The sequence below is a fragment of the Amblyraja radiata genome, chromosome 20, assembly GCF_010909765.2.
Source record: "Amblyraja radiata isolate CabotCenter1 chromosome 20, sAmbRad1.1.pri, whole genome shotgun sequence".
NCBI classification, from domain to species: domain Eukaryota; kingdom Metazoa; phylum Chordata; class Chondrichthyes; order Rajiformes; family Rajidae; genus Amblyraja; species Amblyraja radiata.
In genome coordinates, this window is record NC_045975.1 from 27,717,229 (window position 1) to 27,736,134 (window position 18,906).

The following is an 18,906-nucleotide window of genomic DNA, read 5'->3' on the forward strand; positions in this document are numbered from 1 at the left end:
AGTCGCTGATGTGCCTTCTTTATAATTTCATCTGGGTCCAGGGAAGATCTTCAGAAATACTCCTCTCCCCCTTCCTCTCTCCCCCCCTTTTTCTCTCCCCCCTCCTCATATCATCCTCCCCTCCAATCCTCTCCCCCCCCCCCATCCTCTCCCTCCCCTCTCCTCCCCCCCTCTGTCGCCATGCCAGCAGCATCCCGGGGTGCACAAGTAACCATGCCAGCTGCGCCCCGTGAAGCAGCAGCAGGTCGCCCCAAGGAGCCGCTCAAGCAGCGGGTTGGTGAAGATGGTTTGCGGCGCTCGCACTCCGACCTCAGCTGCCGCTTCTCCCAAGCCAGCTTGGGCTTGGACAGTTTCTTCAAGCACTGCGGACTCGAGCCCAAGCTGATCGAGAACCTGGCCAGGGAGAAGTTTGCCACCGACGCCGCCTTTGAAAGCCTTGCCCTCAAGTTTTGCAGAGTGAGCTGCCCAGACTCGGAGAGCGAACCGTCCCGGCAACGAGCCGCTCTGGGGGAAGAACAAGCCTCTGCCCTCTTGGTCATCGAGCGCAACACCTGGGTCATCCAGTGTATGTACGGCTGCAAGAGGGCCAAGGAGCCCAAAGGCATGGCTCCCTCTGTCCTGGTGTAGAATAAAGAAATATTGCAACCCAATTTTTTATTTTTTTTTCACTCTGGATTTTTTTAAATTCTGGAAAAAGGGGGGGTGCGACCGCGCCCATCGCACCCCCTCCCCTTCGGTCGGCCATGAGTACCCCGTTTCTGCCTTCTCCCCATAATCCCCTGATTCAACTATTTTTAAGAGCTCTATCGAACTCTCTCTTGAAAGCATCCAGAGAATTGGCCCCCACTGCCTTCCGAGGCAGATAATTCCACAGATTCACAACCCTCTATGTGAAAAAGTTTTTCCTCGTCTTCGTTCGCAATGGCTTACCCCTTATTCTTAAACGTTGGTGCCTGGTTTTGGATCCCCCCCCCCCCCCATCCCAATCGGGAACATGTTTCCTGCTTCTAGTGTGTCCAAACCCTTAATAATCTTATATAAAGAGACCCAGAATACTGATAATTATGCATCAGGTGGAATAGTAGATTGACTTCAATTTCTGATTAATGTATTTGCTAATTAGAGTATTGACTAATACAGTATTGACTAATTGGGATTTAGTATATTAGCATTGTGCAAATGTTGCGCTGGGTGCAAACATTCGGGAAGCCTGCAATATATACAAAAACTGACTAGATGGCGCAGGACACGTTAGATGCAATGTATAGTGGGTGTGTGGGGATGCTGTAGGTTGGATATTTTGGCTGCAATGTATACGGAGTGGGTGTAGATGGCGTAGGGCTGTGCAAGAAAGTTTGGAGTCGGGATATCAGGCACTCCCGGTTGAGTTTAGTGGAAGATGGCGGCTGAGGATCGGGAGCGGGATCAGGCCCGCAGTGATAACGCGAAACAGAAGCGAAAGGAGCAGCTGAAGCGCTGGCTGGGCTCGGAGACCGACCGGGAGCCCGAGCGGCCCCGCACCAAGCATGTCCGAGTCAAGTTCAACGAGGGAGCAGTCTTCCTGGCAGCCTGTTCGAGCGGGGACCAGGACGAGGTGGAGAAGTTGCTGCAGAACGGAGCTGACATCAATTACACGAATGTGGACGGACTGACCGCCCTTCACCAGGTAGGCGGCGGCCGGACTGTCCCGACCCGGGCCAGCGGGGCTGAGCTCATCCCGGAGCGACGGGGCAAGGGGGTGGTCGCCGCGGAGTCCAGAACTCCCTGCACACTTGGACTTTACAAAGAACCAATGGAATAAATAAATGTCTGAAGGGTTGACAGGGGAAAGGAGACGGCAACTTTCTGCGGTGGCGACTTGAGGAGGGTTGGGACCGGGGCGCAAATCTCGACCCTTTGCAGGGATCTGGATCCTAGCTCCGCAGTCGAGGCTCTCTGCGTCTCAGGGTTGTCTTAGTCTCCAGTGTCCTGGATGCTGGGGTCTGGTTCCGTGCCTTGCCTTGGGCAGGGGTCAGAGACCTGGTCCACGGACCGGGTCTTGCTCTTGGGGAGAGGTCGGGTGGATCTGTTCCACTCTGACCTGCCCTCCGTTCAAACTACTGCTGTAAACGCAGGCCGCGCCGGAATTGCCGCTGTTTAATCCGAATGGGCAACTGCTTTTGAATCCCCGGTCAGGGCCTGTCAAAGGTGACGATCACTGCATCATGAGCTGCAAGGAGAGGCCACTGTGGCTGCCTTACTGGCTGGCCAGACTGTCAGATGATAGCGTTCAACATTTGCGTTAAAGGCAAAAACGGTACAAGGAACAGGCAGTGAGCAAATGGCTATTGATATGTGACCCTTGGGGTGATTCTTGTCATTGCTCAAAACATGGAATCCCTCGGATTTATTGACATTTCAGTTTTGATGCTGGTCACCCTTCTGTCAACGTTAGAATATGGTGACTTTCATGACCTCGGGCTTAGCACCAGTGAAGTACTTTTGAAGTACTTGTAGTCCACCCTCATGGAACATGAATTAATTTGTGGTCATGCGTTCCTTGCAGTTCATAGTGTAGACATTGACAACACAAGTACTTGTTTTTTGTTACTTTACTTTTGTGCAGATATTCAATTGCTTAACTTGAAATAATGGGTAGGAATGTAATGGAGTGTAAGGCTGGTTAAATGGGCAAACACTGAGAGTGAACTGACAGGTTTTTGACAGATAGAATGAGGAAAGGCAATGTGATCCAAATGCACGGCATGACAGCAGGGACAAGGACCAGGATTTAAATGAATACATGAATTTTTGCAAGTAGATGTTGGGACTGCAATCAATAAAGGATATGGGATGCGAGGCTTCCTAAGAGTCCAAATGATAAGGCGGGAAAGTGGAATTGAAGTCAATGGTCAGATCACCAATGATCCTATTGAAAGAGCTGGCTCAAGAAATCCTGTGTCCTGGTTCTCCAATTTGTTATGTGTAGGAAGGAACTGCAGATGCTGGTTTATATCGAAGATAGACACAACGTGCTGGAGTAACTTAGAGGGTCAGGCAGCATCTTTGAAGAAAAATATGTGACATTTCAGATCAGAACCCTTCTACAGACTGAAAAGATTTCAGTCTATAGAAGGGTTCTGACCCAAAACGTCGCCTATTCCTGCCTAACCCGCTGAGTTACTTCAGCATTTTGTGTCTTTCCAATTTCACATTTTTATACATGTGAACAAAATGGAGGGGGGCAGGGGGGGGGGGGGGGGGGTCATTAATTTTAATGTGTCCGAGGTATTGCATTCAATTTGGGATTATTTTTAAAAGGATGCGATGATGCAGTAGATATATATTGGCATGGTTCCAGGAATGGGACATTTCAGCTGTAAGGATAGACTGGATAGTTTGATTTTTCATCTTGGAGTGAAGAACATTGAGAGGAGATTTGCTTGGTGTCCAGATCGTTCGAGCTTAGGTAGGATAAATGGGGAGAAATTTTTCCCAGTAGATGTTTCAAGGATCTGATTTGAAGTGATGAGAAAACCATGCAGGAATTGTAGGATGTAAGAAAAGTCTTTCCACATAGAGTGGTTTTGATCTGAATAATTGACAGGGTGTCACCCATTCTTTTTAAATCTCTACCCCCTGCTTTCCTATTCTTCTGCCATCAGAAATAATTTCTATGTTTCCTTAAACAAAACTGTTGATGATTTAGAACATCTGTGAAACCTATTAACCCCCTTTAAAGTTAACTATTCTAGTTTCCTTAATTTCTTCACATAATTGAAGAAATTGATTTTAACATTCTTCCAATTGTGTACACTCTCCTAGGCCTTGTCACCCTTCCAGAACTTTGACCCCCAAAATTGGCTCCAATCAAATAGTAATTTTGATAGGTCTAGCATAATCTTTTTGGATTTTGTACAGAAAAGCCATTTTCTTTCTCCTTTTGACAGCCTCTCAGTTGGTTCCGTCATCGTCAAAGATTTGTGTACGTCAGCCCCAGGTCTCTCTCAATTCCTATTTTGTTTACATTGATTCTCTTCATCCTTGTAATTTAAACACTTGGTGGGTTTTTTTGTGGAACTTCAATTCAAATGGGATGATGTCAGATTAAACAATCTTTATTCTAAAGTAAAAGATGAAGTGCTCCCGACCTCATTTTGGATCTTGTACAATTATATGTTTTATGCCGGCTTGGAAAAGCAAGAGTAAATTTTGTTTCTACTTTTCTGCCGTAAATAACATGAGCAATTACACCCTGACACTAAGTTAGGAATGCAGGATGGTTCTAAAGGGGATCCAATGCATAGAACATCCAAGTCAAAAGTGGATGGCTCATCTTTCATAATGAACTGGATTTGGAAATTAGAAAGCCTTGTGCAGTTGTTCTTGATTATTCCGTTGGGTTTTAAAGTTGCAATAATTACTGATCACTTTTCACCATTCCTCTCTCCTTTCCATCTCTTCACAGAAAATAAACCAATTAAATTATGTTTTAAAAAAAAAAAGCCACAAAGGGCTCGAGTGATTCAGCAGGTAGCATCCTAGGCGAACATGGATAGGTTGATGTTTCGGGCCCTCCTTCTGATTGTAGTTGGAGGGAGGTAAGAAAGCTGGAAAAGAGGAGGGGCAGGCAGGTAGGTAATAGGTGAACACAGACAAGGAGGGATTTTGATAGGCAGATGGTTGTAGATTACCTTCTGTAGAGAAGGATCTCAGAGTTATTTTGTGAACAATAGAATGGGAAATAAGATCTTCTTGGGACAGTGTAATAGGTTTTGGAGAATTTGAATGAGGACGTAAATGAAATTGAAATTGTTGTGTGGTGCCAAAGTCACAGAATACGTACAGTGGCAATATTATAGGACAAAGGGTTACTATCATTGTGATAGGATATTATGTATTGGAAAGGTGTGATGCAACATGTATTATTCGCTTTATGGGATTTGACAAAACCAACAATTATTGTCCATTCATAATTATGCTTGAGAGGATGGTGGTGAGTTATTGCAATCCATCTGGTGTAGAAGTTCCTAGAGTGCTGTTGCAGTTCCATAATTTCAACCTAGCAATAGAGAACAATAATGCTGATGTATTTCAAGGTCAGGATGATATTGTGTGATGTCAGTGTTTTAGCCGGATGGTTAGGCTGTGAGATTGGTGCGATAGGTCACATGTTCCTTGAATGGTTATACAAAGTTTGTTTATATGCGGGGACAGTATAATAGGATGATCTATCTCACAGCAACCCTACACTTTATTACAGTGGGATAGGAGTGGAGCTTATTATGTTTGATCATTGTATCGACATTGTGGAGAGGAGGGGGGGAAGAATGGTCATAATGGTTATAAGGTCTATGTAACGGGACACAGTTATAATATAGTCAGTAAGGGAACGTTTGTATACTGGACTGGGAGTCACTGATGTTTACTCTCCAATATTCAGCATTTCTCTGACTTGGTGTTCATGCAATGCAACGCCGGAGTTTGGATGTATAACTTCACTCTCTACTGCTGGACTTGGCGGTCAATCCAGTGGTAGTTCTGGAAAATACTGAGTTGTGGGTGCACTTCATATCCATCTTTACACCTGCAGTTGTTGTTCAAAAAACCTTAATAAAAGAAATGTTATCTTAACGTTCCATTAAATCACTCTATTTATATTTTATTCATTTACAGCTTTTTAATTTTTAACAATTTATATTTTATTTTTTTAATTAAAAACAGCTTTAAATTAAAATAATTTTAAATGTCTCTGAATATCAGAAATATTTTAAATGGAATGATTTTGAGGTTAGGGCCTTGGGATTTGCTATGCAAGGTTTGATCGTTATTCATGGGCTGCCCTGTGGCAGGAGGGATGGAGAGTGGAGGCGTAACCAGTGCATTGGTTACTGAAGGGCTGCAAAGTTAATGCACCCCTGGGGATTCTGCTGAGATGGAAAGTAGTGCAGACAAGTTATACAGGGTGGCCCATCACTTTGGGAGCTGAAGATCGACACAAAGTGCTGGAGTACATCAGTGGATCAGGCAGCATCTCTGGAGAAAATGAATAGGTGACGTTTCAGGTCGGAAACCCTTCTTCGGACTTTGATAGCTGAATTTGGCAGACTTTGTTTCGTTATTATCTTGTAGTATTTGAAGTTGATGTTTTTTTTTCTTTCAGTGCAATTAAGCACCTGTTTGGAAGCTTAGCATAATTCTTCTGTTTAGTTTTGCTGTGATTGATGGATCACCGTCTGCTGCTTGGTCTCCAAAGATGCTGGTAATGAGAAGTGAGGCATTGCCTTCCGTTATCTCTTGAATTTCTGTCCCTTTATTCCTGAAGTAGATGATGCCTGCCAATCTGTAGGTGACAAGACGTATGAGATTACCTCATTCTTAATCCATGCAGCTGGTTTTTGCAATGTTGTTGGATGCTTATCTTGCCTTTATTTAAAAAACACATCACACGATAACGTTTAACAATCAGAGAATCTTGCTTGTGTCTTCTCAACCTTTAGTTGGCATAAATCAGTAATGCTGAGGCTGCCTCTCGGGTTTCAATCAACATCGCGCTTGAAACGTGGTCGTTTATGGGTTTGGGATAGGCCATAAGGCTTTTCGAATGAGAGTCTTCCCCTCCCTGAACTTTGAGGGGAACGTCTGAGCATTTTCCATTCTTTCTCCGCCATTTGTATTGGGTCCCCGCTCCCTGCCTCATCACCCTCTGTGTTGAGAGTTTTTCTAATTATTTAGCAGAGTTTCAGTATTGTAACTGATATTGTCTTGTAGACTCCTCAGATCAGATGAACTCATCAGGAACTCTGAAGGGGTATGTAATGAGTGACAAGGAGGTGAGCTGGGAGTGGCTGAGGTATTTCTTTGCTGGGAATAAAAAAGATCAATTTTATGCTTTCTAACTGCAGGGGGATAAGCAATCACCCGTTTTAAACTGTGGGATCTTTGACCAACCGTAATTTACCTCATGATTCTGCTTCACTGACCTTGCTATCACTGATGTTTCTCTCCTCTAATTCTGTGAGGTTTGACAATGGTTATTGTGAATTTTATCACTGTTTTGGTTGGTGTACGCTATGCATTATCTCCTGAAAGATGGTCTCAACGGAGCTGCTCCGTGTGAGGGTGTAATGACCAATGCCTTGGCATTGAGCTTCTTCCTAATCTTGTTACCCTTGGGGCTGGGATGGTGAACTTTCAAAGCACTGTTCCAGGACACTGATCATGTTGCTGACTCCAATCCATAGTGATGTATGTGGCAGTTATAGAGCAATAATGTGAATTGCCATGTTCTTGCAAGTAATTGGAGAGTTTGCTTATAATGTAGCTCACAATGTGTGTGCCAGTGGAAAGCCAATTGAGTCATGTGGAACACTTCATTCTACATTTTCTGCCTTAATTCTGAATGAGAGTTGTAAACGGTTCTGTGCTGATGTTTTCAGATGAAGCTCGTGGTTACTATTTTTGTTCTCTCCTCGAACTTTTACCTTCTGTCACTTGGGTTCCCCTCTCTCTGTCACTCACTCATCTCCTTGCTTTCATTCCCCTTTTTATTTGCTCCCATTCCCCTTTTCTTCCTTCCCCTCTCCTCTCTTTTCTTATCCTTCCCCATCTACTTTCTCCCATGCTTTCACCCCCCCCACCTCCCATGGTCCACATCCAATTTTCACATCTTTTGCTTTCATTCTCTTAAAATATTATTTTCCCTTAGTTTCTCCTTCATCTTCTTGCCATAATTTTCACTGCAGCCTTCTCATGACCTTGCACATTTGCATTATGTTTCCCTTGCCTACCCCTCACCTCCCTGATCTGCATGCTGAAGATGTTTTCCCTTTCTTAAATATCCTTAAATGATTCAACCATAGTATTTATGTCAGTTTGCCCAATTCCCCTTTTTTGTCCTGCCGCTTGACATATTATCTTGCCCAGAGGCCGCTGGATCAGATACCATGCAACCATCTGATTCATCTTTGTCACCAATGCAATCTACTGTTCTCTACTGAAACTGCCAGACAATTAGCCAAGTGTAGCCATCTGCCAGTTTAATGGGATTTAACACAAATTTCAGTTTATGTAAAGTGCTTTGAATTGGAGGGGATGGTAATGGGACTGATATCTGAAAAACATTTGAATCAAATATTGTCTGGGAGGTAATATTAAGCTCTTTTTTTTAACCTGTATTCATGGTAATCCTTGGGAAGTTTGAATGCAAGTAAGAAGGAATTTGAGATTTCATATTCATCTTGGATAGTTTACTACCCAACAGTATGAACTTTAAACTCTCCATATTTAGGTAACCTCTAACTAACGCTTCCCCTTACTCCCTCATCCCCCCTCGCCTCTCTTTTGCTCCCCCCAACCCAACCCCCCACATTTCCTCCTCAGTACACCTGTACTCCCACTTATTTCTCCTCTCCACCCCACCTCACACTTTCTGCTACTTTCCTTCCTCTGGCTTCACAATCCACAACTCTTTAAACCCATCACACACCCTCTGTTCCAATCACCTGCCTATCAAAAAGCCTCCATGCCTATGTCGACCTATTACCTGGCATGCTTTGTCCTGTCTCTCCTCTTTTCCAGCTTTCTTCTCCACCCCCTCTACAATCGGTCGGAAAAAGGGTCTCAATCCGAAACGTTGCCTACCCATATTCTCCAGAGATGCTGCCAGACCTACTGAGTTACTCCAAAACATTGTGTCCTTTTGTGATTTGCTTTAATATAGCACCTTTCACAGCCTTGTGATTATCCACAGAACAAGCAATGAAGTCGTCGAAGTGTAGCTAGTTTTGTGATGTAGGCAAAGCAGCTGTATCCCGCAAATGCCAGTTTTCGATGATATTGACCTGAGGATAAGTATTGGCCAGGACATGAGGGAAAATATTTCTTGCATCAAAATAGGTGCATTTTACTCACACATCGGTAGGAAACAGCTTTGCTGTTTGCCCAATTTCACACGCCCCACTGTGGGTGCTCAACCTATGCCATTCCATCTAATAAAGTGTCAACTTTAGATTTTCCTTTCATGTCTTTGGAGAGGGACATTTTAAGTGGTTCTCTCCTTTGCCATAAATGTGTACTTATCTGTACGTCACCATTTGTGAAGTTCAGATCCAATCCCGAAGCTTGAAAAACTTTCTTCCCTAGCTGAGGCTGGCAACAGTTCAAACATTGTGGTGGATGTAACTTAGACCTATCAAAAAAATCTGCACTGAACTGATAGTAGTTTACTTCACTGCATCTCTGTCGCTAGGCCAGGCCTTTGTTTAAAAACAGATTTGCTTGAAAGAAGAAAGTCAAAGGTTTTTGAGTTTACTTTCAGAACATGAAGTCTGGTTGAGAATCCAGCAACTTCTTGTGCAAACAGTAGACATTCCAATGTCGGTCACCTGACTGTCTTAAAGGGGAAATGTTAGTCTAGTTTTTGTCACAAGTAGTTTTCTGTAGGACAAGAGTTGAAGGATCTTGAGCTGGGATTTGGAGTAAAAGTAAGATACACATATCAGAATTAAGCATATATTGGCTATAATTGACAAATACTGGAGGCACTTGAAAGAGTGGACACGTATTAGTCAACAGGTCAACGTATTGAAGTTCCAGCCAAGAATTGTTACAGCTCTACATGTGGCGATAAACAATATGCTGCAGCAAGGCTAATTGATGTATTAATTACAAAGCAGATCAAAGCCCTGCCATGCCCAGTCATGATGTAATAGTGCGCAATAAAATATTTAATCAAAGCACGATGCTCCAAGTTCAGGCTTCCTTCACCAATGGCAGTAAGTTCAGAAGAAAAGTAGTATATGTGTATGACCATGTTCAATTGGAAGTGCCAGGTAAATGGTCCTCCTCCAACTTGCTCTCTCTTCCTGAGATTCACACCAAGAATGACGGTCTTAAGTCAACTTGATTCGTTCTGTATGATGTCAAAAACCAGCTGAAAGCACTGGACACTGCAAAGTCTGCGTGACGTGACGTGACAATATTCTGGTTGTTATGTTGAAGATAAGATGCAGGACATTGCTATAGGAACATTGAACTCTCAGCTGCTTCATCAGAAATATTTCCTCCATCCTAAGATGAGAAGTGGGGTGTTTACAGATAATTGCACAGTATTCAGATTAATTCAGATCTTCAGATAATAAATCACAGTGCATCAACTTGCAGCATGGCCCAGACAATATCCAAATCTTATGCTTATAATAGCAAGTAACTTTTTTGCTATGGAAATGCCAATGAGAGAACCACATTCAAAAGCATTTTCTGTGTTGAATCATCTGCCATTTACATCTCTGGGGTTTAAGAGCTGTGGCGTAGGGATTTACCATTTAACTGAAATTCAACAGGATTTTGTGTGGAATGAGCTTCCAGTGGAAGTGGTGGAGGCAGGTTCGATTTTATCATTTAAAAATAAATTGGATAGGTATATGGACGGGAAAGGAATGGAGGGTTATGGTCTGAGTGCAAGTAGATGGGACTAGGGGAAAATAAGTGTTTGGGACGGACTTAAAGGGCCGAGATGGCCTGTTTTCCGTGCTGTAATTATTATATGGTTATAAGATACATGCATTTTGTGTCAATAAGAGCAAGTTGGTGATTAATGAACTCTATCAAGTGAGCTAGATTTTTCAAAATCCTTTCCATCTTCAAAGAGGCACGTTGGAACTAATTAAATATTCATCACATACCCCGAGAAATGCAGCTTTAACAGCAACTGAAAAGCATAGACTTTAGTATGTACCATTTGCAGCCAGCAGTGATCTTTAACAGCACAGTGCCTAGGATTTTACCATCTGGAAAACATGGTGAGCAGGTGCATTCTATCCATCTTGAGTCACATCATTGTCTGGCAGTGTATTAACTCGCATTCAACTTTTGCTCTAAATTCTGGAACTCCCTTCGAAACTGCACAGTTGAGGTACCTCGATTGCAGCAATTCAAGAAGCAACTTACCACTTTCTTGAGAGCAGTTAAGAATTGGGATGGTTAACATCCCTGAATTCATTAAAATATCCTTTAATAACGTATGACCAAAATGTACTTATTTGATGCATTTTTTAAAAAAGCCCTGTTAAAAGACATACTGCGTGGATTGCAAATTTGGACACTTCAGTTCAGTTTATTGTCACATGTACCGAGGTACAGTGAAAAGCTTTTAGTTGCGTGCTAACTTCCTGTTGTGCCATTTCTGTGTTGCGTTTACCTTTACTTATCTTTCAATGAGCCTAACGAGTTCTGTCTCCAAGGCAGAGGCAGATGATACAAGATGGCGCCCAAGCCAGACAACTCTGCTGGTCCCAGAAGTGGATCTGCAATCATTAATTTCAATCGCTCCACTCTTTTAAACCTCTACTCCAACAGCAGGCACTTTAGACGCCTTTATTGTAATCATGTATAGGCTTTCCACTGGATGGTTCGCAACAAAAAAGCTTTTCACTGTACCTCGGTACTGGTGACACTAAACAAAACAAACCATTTTAACATGCTGTGTTCTGCACATCATGTTGCACACTGTTTAACAATTGATCTAAAAGCAATCATTTCAATATAGGAATTGACGGGCATTAAAATTGTAAAAGGAAAGTGACAAGGGGTAAAGAGATTTGAGTAGCCCACATGAAGAAAAATGGTCTCCAGATCAGAAGAAATTAGATGATAGCAAGAATCTTCAAATGCACTTCAATCTTTAGTTTAAGAGAGCTGAGAGCTGAGCTAAAAATGGGTTGCAAAGAGCAATTCTCAGAAGTACTTGTGTGTACGGAGTATTGGAATGCAGGGATACAATGTGAGCTGGAATCTGATTATGGCATTTTAATACCCTAGTATCAGCGTTCATAGTTTATACTTGTTTAGAAATGAGCCGACAACTGCCTTCTCTCTTGGCCTTTTGTTATTTTCTATACAGTAGTGCGTACTAGGTATGGCATGCAAATGTTTAAGTGCTTCTGCTCGTCCTGAGTGAGCTTCAGAGTAACTTTACCATACTGTAATGCCAGTGACATTTTTCAAACTCTTCAGCAAAAAGATTTGTTGGAGGTTTATTGGAAAATCAATCAGCAACCATCTTGCATGCTTTGTATATGTTTAAAAGAATAATTGGTTTCTATAAAAGGCAGTGCGGAGTGAAACTGAGACAGCAGCACATGCCGGTCTGGTACCCAGTATATTGCCAGGCAGCAACCGATGAGCCTTCTAATTTACAACTGTAGCCTTAACTTATTTTTGGTTTACATCATAAATCTGAATATGACCAGTTATTTTTAACTGGTTATTCCTTTCAAGTACAGTTAGGCTGCAATCACGATCAGTTTTCTGGTAATCCAGGTAACAATGGAAAGAAGCATTTAAGAAGCTGACCCTTCAGGATTTTGTTATCACATATAATCATGTACCTTATCAGATACTCACCGTTCATTGGTAAAGGTAGCGAAATGGAGTAGAAAAGATGATTTTCTGCTCCTAACCAGGGCAGTTCCCTGTTCCTTACTGTCATTTGTAAACTTAGTTGGGGCGGGAGATGAAACGTGGGACCTTCTGCTGCTGCCACACTTGGTTTTGCTTTTGGTAAAGCTTTGACTTCCAGATTCACTCTAATATTTCAGCACGTTATTGAAGTTGAGTGTCGCCATCTGATAGAGGAACCACTAATATGGTAGAGCTGTACTGCTTCAGATAAGTAACCAACCAAACTCAAACTTTCAAACACAGTAGTGTTCATTTAAGTGGAAGCCAAACAGCTGTAATTGAGAAGGGCTCTGGCATATGTTTGCTGATTCCATGACCAACTTTATATTCTCAACTGATATTGCAAAAAATAATTATCCATGTCGCAAAAAATGATTTGTGATAGAGCAATCTTGCTCTCTGTCATATCGACCTTCACATATGATTGCATAATCCGTAACACCAGTATCTATCTTCACATACAACTACACAAACAGTAACACCCATTTCTTATCCTTTGAAGTGGCTCGCAGGTAAGTAATAAAATGTAATTCAAGTTTCATTTCCATATCTCTTGGGTCATGAGAAATTTCTGGTGTGGATCAACTTTTAAAGATTATAAATAAATAAGTTATAGAAAGATGTGAGTGATTAACAGTAAGGAACGAACTCCATGAGATGGAAGAGAGAGTTTTTCATCTGCATTTATGGTGATTTCACGGGAAGGTTGTAGTGGCCTTTTATAACCTTACTTTGCTTTATCAGCTGTATAGGATTACAGCAAGTTCATTATTAAACCAATGCAAATATAAGGAATAATTGGGCCAAATCAGATGAAGCCGGACCGGATTTATAGGAGAGATAAGATAAAAAATTCATGTTTCGTTTTTTTTAGTTTAGAGATACAGCGCGGAAGCAGGCTCTTCGGCCCACCGAGTCCGCACCGACCAGCAATCCCCGCACTTCAACACTATCCTACTACTAGGGACAATTTACACTTACACCAAGCCAATTAACCTACATACCTATACGTCTTTGGAATGTGGGAGGAAACTGAAGATTTCAGAGAAAACCCGCGTGGTCACGGAAAGAACGTACAAACTCCGTACAGACAGTCCCCGGCGCTGAAAGGCAGCAACTCTACCACTGTGCCACCGCGTCAGCAGAAATGTAGCAGGTACATTTCAGTAAGTAAATTCAGACTTTTGTACCTGTGAGGAAATGACAATTAGATATGGGGTTAGTGTGGTGCTAGAATGCAGCTACAAAGGCAAAATTTTGTGAGACTCAGCCCCAATGTGTTCACCAACAGGGAAGCAAACAATAATAAGTAACATTGTCAATTCTGTAATGCACGTATTCAGATTCACATTCATATTCCCTTGCTGTCCTATAGACCAGGGTGCAATCAAATTCCCTGTTTACAGAAGCTCACATGTAAATAGTATACATGGTAATGAAAGATGCAACAATAAATGCAATAGATGCAACAATAAAACACTCGACTTGAAATGTGGCGATGATTGCAGGACAGCTGAACGGTGCAAGATTGTAGAGCAATATGAGGTAGTGCAGAAAATATATTAGAGTACACAAATGGAATAGAGGGTAGAGTTAAGAATAATTGGCAGCACTTCCAGGAAGCTGATGTGAAAAAGTCGATTGTTTCAGGAATCTTTGGGGAAGGTGCTGTTCTGAAGATTGGACCTCTGGGCTTTTAAGCTCCTGTATTTTCTCCCAGTACAGAAAAACCAGGGTGACAGGCATCCTTGACAATACTGTAGCCTTCCTGATGCAACGTAACATGAAGATGGACTGGATGAAAGAAAGTGACGAGGCTATGCTCACCACTCTCTTCAGGTTCACGTGGTCCAGAGCAGAGCGGTTGCCATTCCAGGCTGAGATGCATCCTGTCAGAGTATTTTCTAATAATAATAATATATTTTATTGTCATTGCACATCAGTGCAACGAGATTTGGTATGCAGCTTCCAACCGATGTCAAAAAATAAAAAATAAATAAACTGTGCGACGTGACCATCTGAGGGAGGGAGTCCAGGTGGGATGGGGGGCACTCAGCAGGGCCGGTTCAGAGCCGCTATAGCTCTGGGAATGAAGCTGTTTCTGAGTCTGGAGGTTCGGGCGTAGAAGGCCTTGTAACGTCTGCCGGAGGGAAGTATGGTGCACTTGTAGAAGATCAAGAGAATCCTTGTGGATGCTTAAGGAAGTGAACATGGTGATGCATTTTCTTGATCGCTGCATCAGTGTGAAGGACCAGGTTAGGTTGCTGGAGATATGGATGCCTCGGAACTTGAAGCTGTCGACCATCTCTTTAGCAGCTCCATTGATGATGACGGGGTTATGTTCACTGACACTATAACACCAGGTTCTCGATCTCTTTCCTGTTGTTGTTCTCGATTTCTTTCCTGTTGTTGTTGTTGATCTGGCTAATAGCAGTGGCATCATTGGCAAACTTAGATAGAGTTGCCTCTATATTTGATCGTGTCTTAGGTGTACAGCGAGAGAGCAAGGGATTGAGCACACAACCTGGAGGAGCACTTGTGTTGAAGATCAGGGTGTAGGAAATGTTATGACCAATTCTAACTGACTGAAGGGTCTGAAGAAGGGTCTCGACCTGAAACGTCAACCATACATTCTCTTCAGAGATGCTGCCTGTCCCGCTGAGTTACTCCAGCTTTTTGTATCTAACTGACTGAGGTTTGCTGACCAGGACGTCCAGAAGAGAGTTGCAAATGGAGGCTCCAAGAACAAGGTCCAGAGGTTTAGGGACAACCTTATTTGGCATAATGGTGTTGAAGGGTGAGCTGCAAACAATGAACAGCACCTTGACGGGTATTCTTATTGTCAAGGTGATTCAGGGCTGAATGTAGTGCAAGAGAGATGGCATCCCCGAGAAACCTATTTTTCATGTACACAAATTGCAAGGGGTCTAGATCGGCTGGAAGATTGACGTAGACATGGGCTATTAATAATCTTTAAAGCGCACTTCATTATAGTCAATGTTAGAGCTTCTGAGTAATAGTCATTGAGACAGGTCATTTTATTTTTTGGAGTGACTGGAATGATGGAGATTTTTGTAGCAAATGGGGCCAGTAGATTGTTGAAGTGAGAGGTTGAAGATGTCAGCAAAGACTCTGCCCAATTGATTGCTGCCAATTTCAGAACCCGTGAAGCGACTTCATCCGGGCCAGCTGTGTTACTCTAATGAGAGTTTACTCTTGTGAAAGCAGATCTGACCTGCCACTGATGGGACTGGGATGGAGGGGACCTGCCTTGGTGGATAGTTATCATACATAGTCTTTTTGTGCAGTATGGTATCATTCTTCTTGAAAACTTCAGATCTAGACCTTGGGTGAGAGTGAATCTCTCTGATCACCCAAGGTTTTTGGTTAGAATAAATCCTAATTTGCTTAGTTGGAACTAGGTTATCAATGCATTTCTTGATGAAACCGGTGACGTTTAAGATTGGATGAAGTGGTCTTGAACATGTTTTGGCTACAATGCCTCAGCTGAACAATAGTGTAACTAAACATCTCCTCGAGTATGGTGATCAATATTTTACTGAAGCGCAAGGAGGCCATACATGTGCTGAACCTGAAGACTATTTTCCATTGTTAGAAAATCTGTGTTAAGATAAATTAATTTTGTTTAGAAGCAATCTATTTGGACATTGTTAGAATAGGGCACTTTTCAATGGTTTGTTTTCTGGAGTTCAGCTAACTAAGCTAGTATCCCGTTTCATTGTGGGCTATGAAACCTGTACTGGAGGAGTGAAGGAACCCGAGGTTGTCGTGGGCCTTGAACACCATTGCAGTTAAACAATGTCCCCATCCTGAAAGCTGCAAACTACCTGCTGCGTAGTAAGCGCTAGCAAGAATTGTAACTGGTACGTGTTGAGAAAGATGCTTCATTCAGACATGTTTACATATTTGGTAAGAAAGCCCAGTCCAACAAATTTGTTCACACTCTTATTCTCCTTGCCTGCTATGTGAGGATCCCATAACTTTTAACAACATGTTACTTGGCATATTATTTGACATTTTTGGATAAATAAGCTGCTTCTCTGAACCAAATATATCCTACAATTGTGTTTGAGAACCACTTTCAACCTTAATACAAAGTAATGTTGTAGAGTGACCACCTCCTACGTCATGTGTTTTAATGAAATGCCTTTGAGCACCAGAACTTGAACTTTCCTGCAGTTTCCTTGTGATTTAGACAATTATTTCACGTGGATTGCTCCATTTATGCTATTCAGAGAACTTGCAGTCTTTTAATGCCATTTTAAATATGTCTTTCATGATAGCCTATTATGTAGGGGATTGGCCTGTAACTGAATCTTGTGTCCTTTACAAGATCTGCTGCACATGTTGGAGGTATAGCATGGCCTCTATGGTTCAGTATCGTAATCGTATCTTGTGGAAAACTTTCGAAATGCGACACTGAGATAGAAAATTTCTTCCATGAATATTTCTGCATTTCTACCTCTCACTGACTTACTCATCCTTCCATCAAACATACTACCAAGGCTTCTACTCACCTGTATGTAGACATCCTTTCATCACTGTTAGTCTTCAAGGTAACACATTTAACAATAGTGCAATATTTTTGGGATTGAAACAACGAGTTTCAAATAAGCTTAAACCAATGTGCAGTCAGCTCCTTGATGGGTAGTGTTGAAACTATGCTATAATTCCAAAACTGGAATTGGTTGGAGAGGACTCAAAACCTAATGGTCTAATAATCTGAGGTTTAAAGTAAATGTTCCAAAGGAAATGGAACAAATCTATATGAATATGTTTGCAGCTTAATAGGCATTGGTTAGGCTGCATTTGGAGTACTGTGTCCAGTTTTGGTCACCCCATTATGGGAAGGATGTGCAGGGTTTTGGAACGGTGCAGAGATGGTTAACCAGAATGATGCCTGGATTAGGATGTATTAACTCCAGGGTGTGCTTGGACAGACTTAGATAGTTTTCTCTGGAATGCAGGAGGTTGTCGGGTGATCTGATAGAAGTATATAGGGTAGGGTAGACAGTCAGAACCTTTTTCCCAGAATGGTAAAATCCAAAGCTAGAGGGCATGGCTTTAAGGTGAGATTGGCAAAGATTAAAGGAGATGTGCAGGGCAAGTTGTTTTTACACAGGGTGGTGATTGCCTGGAACTCGCTGCCGCGGGTGGTGATTGAAAAAAATACGCCGTGACTTTTAAGACTTTTGGATGGGCATATAGCAATGAAGGGAATGGAAGGATATGGATTATGCGCGGGTAGGTAAATGATGGTCTTGGCATCATGTTCAGCATAGACATTGTGGGCTGAAGGGCCTGTTCTTGTGCAGTACTGTTCTATGTTATATACAAAATGCCTTTGATAATGGACTAAGGTGAAGTTTGGAAATTTGTTTTAAGCTTTGAACCGAGAATATTAAAGGTTTATGGCCTCTAAAAAAAATTGTTTAAACTACAAAAATTGTTCATCCCTGTCTGGCGAAAAAATAAGACAGGGAAAGCGGCTCAACCGTGGCTAACGAGGGAAATCAAGGATAGTGTTAAATCCAAGGAAGAGGCATATAAATTGGCCAGAGGAAGCAGCAACCGGGAAAACTGGGAGAAATTTAGAATAAGGGGTTAATTAAGAGGGGGGAAAAGAGCATGAAAGAAAGTGGAGGCCATGGAAAGCGAGGGAGCGCTGTCTGAAATTCACACCCGCAATGAACAGGAAGGTAAAAGACGGCTGGCACATAACGGTAAGTCCTTTAGAGAGCACAAGGAGGGGGGGGTGGGAGAGAGACAGGGAGAGAGGGGGAGAGAAGAGGAGAAAAGGGGGGGGGGGGGAGAGAGGAGTGGAGACCCTTTTAAGAAGCCAGACAACTTTTAATAAAGTTTAGCAGCCATTTAACATTACCGGTCAGTTTACTTACCTTTTTTCTCAACGAGCTTTACTTTCGACTACCCTCGATTTCCTTCGACTACGCTCGATTACCTACGAATAACATGCACTCGACTAAACCTATCAGTAAAAAAATATAGATTTTTTCCATGGCGACCTTTTTTTACTCGCGGCTATTTTTCAGCATGTTGAAAAATACGCCGCGACCTAGCTCAGGCCTTGAGTACGCAGGGACTACTCTCGAGCATGAAGGAGAGTTACAAAGACCTCCTAGGACGTCGTGTCGAACATGCTGCGAGTATGAGCCGAGGGCAAACTCTTCAAAACTCGCGGATTAGGTCGCCGCGGTAGGACAGCCCCTTTACAATGCCGGAGACCCGAGTTTGATCCTGAGTATGGGTGCTGTTTGTTCTGGAATTTGTACGTTTTCCCTGTGACCGTGTGGGTTTTCTCTGGGTCCTGGGGTTTCTTCCCACATTCATGCAGGTTTGTAGGTTAATATACCATCTGTAAATTGTCCCTAGTGCGTAGGATAGAACTAGTGTGAACAGATGATCGCTGGTCAGCTTGGACTTGGT

At 42.6% G+C, this 18,906-nt stretch overlaps 1 protein-coding gene across 4 annotated transcripts in view; it reads left to right on the forward strand.

Moving 5' to 3' along the window:
• Positions 1-1,252: 1,252 nt before the first annotated feature.
• LOC116984782 (protein phosphatase 1 regulatory subunit 12A-like) overlaps positions 1,253-18,906 on the forward strand; it is a 131,060-nt gene continuing 113,406 nt past the window's right edge. For 3 of the 4 annotated variants that reach the window (XM_033039152.1, XM_033039155.1, XM_033039153.1), the window contains exon 1: positions 1,253-1,666. In XM_033039152.1, coding sequence (XP_032895043.1) covers positions 1,400-1,666 — 267 coding nt within the window. In that variant the 5' untranslated portion in view covers positions 1,253-1,399. The remainder of the gene's footprint in view (positions 1,667-18,906) is intronic. The other variant, XM_033039154.1, reaches the window with a different exon arrangement.